The 1,244-nt window shown below is 67.7% G+C and overlaps 1 protein-coding gene across 1 annotated transcript in view; it reads right to left on the bottom strand.

Annotated features, from left to right (window-relative positions):
- Positions 1-1,244, bottom strand: part of MTX1 (metaxin 1) — an 8,912-nt gene that overhangs the window by 7,403 nt on the left and 265 nt on the right. The window contains exons 2-4 of the mRNA XM_019527952.1: positions 1,015-1,094; positions 432-524; positions 2-181 (exon numbers count right to left, since the gene is read on the bottom strand). Coding sequence (XP_019383497.1) covers positions 2-181; positions 432-524; positions 1,015-1,094 — 353 coding nt within the window. The remainder of the gene's footprint in view (position 1; positions 182-431; positions 525-1,014; positions 1,095-1,244) is intronic.

Here is a 1,244-nt window from a genome sequence, read left to right as displayed (position 1 = left end):
CCTTCTCTAGCCTCTCCTCGTCTTCCAGGCAGTCATCCCCGCAGAGCAGCTGCAGCCGCTCCAGGCGCTGCTTGTGCATGCGGTTGGGCAGAAAGAAGTTGAGCGGAAAGGGGATGGCTTCTGCGTACCACTTCCGTGTGTGCTCCACGTAGTTTTTGGCGTCCACCCAGAACGTGTGGATCTGTGGTGGGAGCAGCAGGACAGGACCGGGACTGCCTTCTCTGCCTGGCGCAGGCCTGAGGTGGCTCCCAGCCCCCCCAGGTTCAGCCTGTCCGTGTCACTGCATTGTCATCCCAGCCCACGGCTCCATCTAGCTGGCCTGGGACCTGTCAGCGCACCTTCCCCGTGCCACCGTACCCGACCACGGACCTGGGCTCCCAGCAGCACCCCCCAGCCCGCCTCACGTCAGCAATGCTGCTCCGCAGACTCACCAGTGCCGGCAGCAGCTTCTCCTCCAGCAGGCACATGAAAGCGAGAGCGTCGGCCCCCTGCCTGGCCGAGAGATCGTAGTCTGCGTTGTACTTCTGTGGGCAACAGTGCAGTGTGAGCCAGGGCTGGATGGCCCGTGGGCTCGTGTTCGACAGCAGGCCAGGGTCTGCGTGACGTATGGGCAGCCCCAGGAGCGTGAAGCTGCAGGGCCAGGCCGCCCTTGGTGTCTGCTTGGAGAAGGGAGCCCCCGCCCCCAACTTCACCACAAGCAAATCATGTTCACATCAGACCCCGCATCCAGAAACAGCAAAGGGAGTGCAGCCCCGGACTGGGGGCATGGGGCAGGGCAGGGCTGGCAGCACTCGGCCCCCGAATCCCCTTTGGTTCCCTCACCCCCAGGGACCGGGCAGCTCTCCTGCCCGCAGGACCACCCGGCAGCCAGAGCAAGGGCAAGCACCCCCCGGGCCTGCCTGGGACTTTCACAACAGCGTCCTCCTGGCCCAGGGCTCCTCTCCCAGCCCCCCAGCAGCAAGCCCCGCAGGGCAGCCGCTGCAGCAGGGCCGGAGACGCCGGACCCCAGCCCACCTGTTTCCTGAGGTGCGTGATGATCTCGTGCGTCTCGGACAGCACCCCTTCCTCCCTCGTCTTCAGCGCAGGCAAGCGTCCTGCGAGCGGAGAGCAGGTGAGGGCCCCCCCGGGGACACGGCCCAAGCCCCTTCTGAGCCCGGCGCCGGCCCACGGACAGCTTGCGCGGCCGAGGCTTTCCGCGGGGAGCGGTGCTCGGCGGGGAGGGGGCGCGGAGCCGGGGGCGGGCG

The sequence above is a fragment of the Gavialis gangeticus genome, unplaced genomic scaffold, assembly GCF_001723915.1.
Source record: "Gavialis gangeticus isolate Ggan-Ray unplaced genomic scaffold, GavGan_comp1, whole genome shotgun sequence".
Classification (NCBI taxonomy): Eukaryota; Metazoa; Chordata; order Crocodylia; family Gavialidae; genus Gavialis; species Gavialis gangeticus.
The sequence above is the reverse complement of the archived record's forward strand: the minus strand, read 5'-3'. Positions and strand labels throughout refer to the sequence as shown.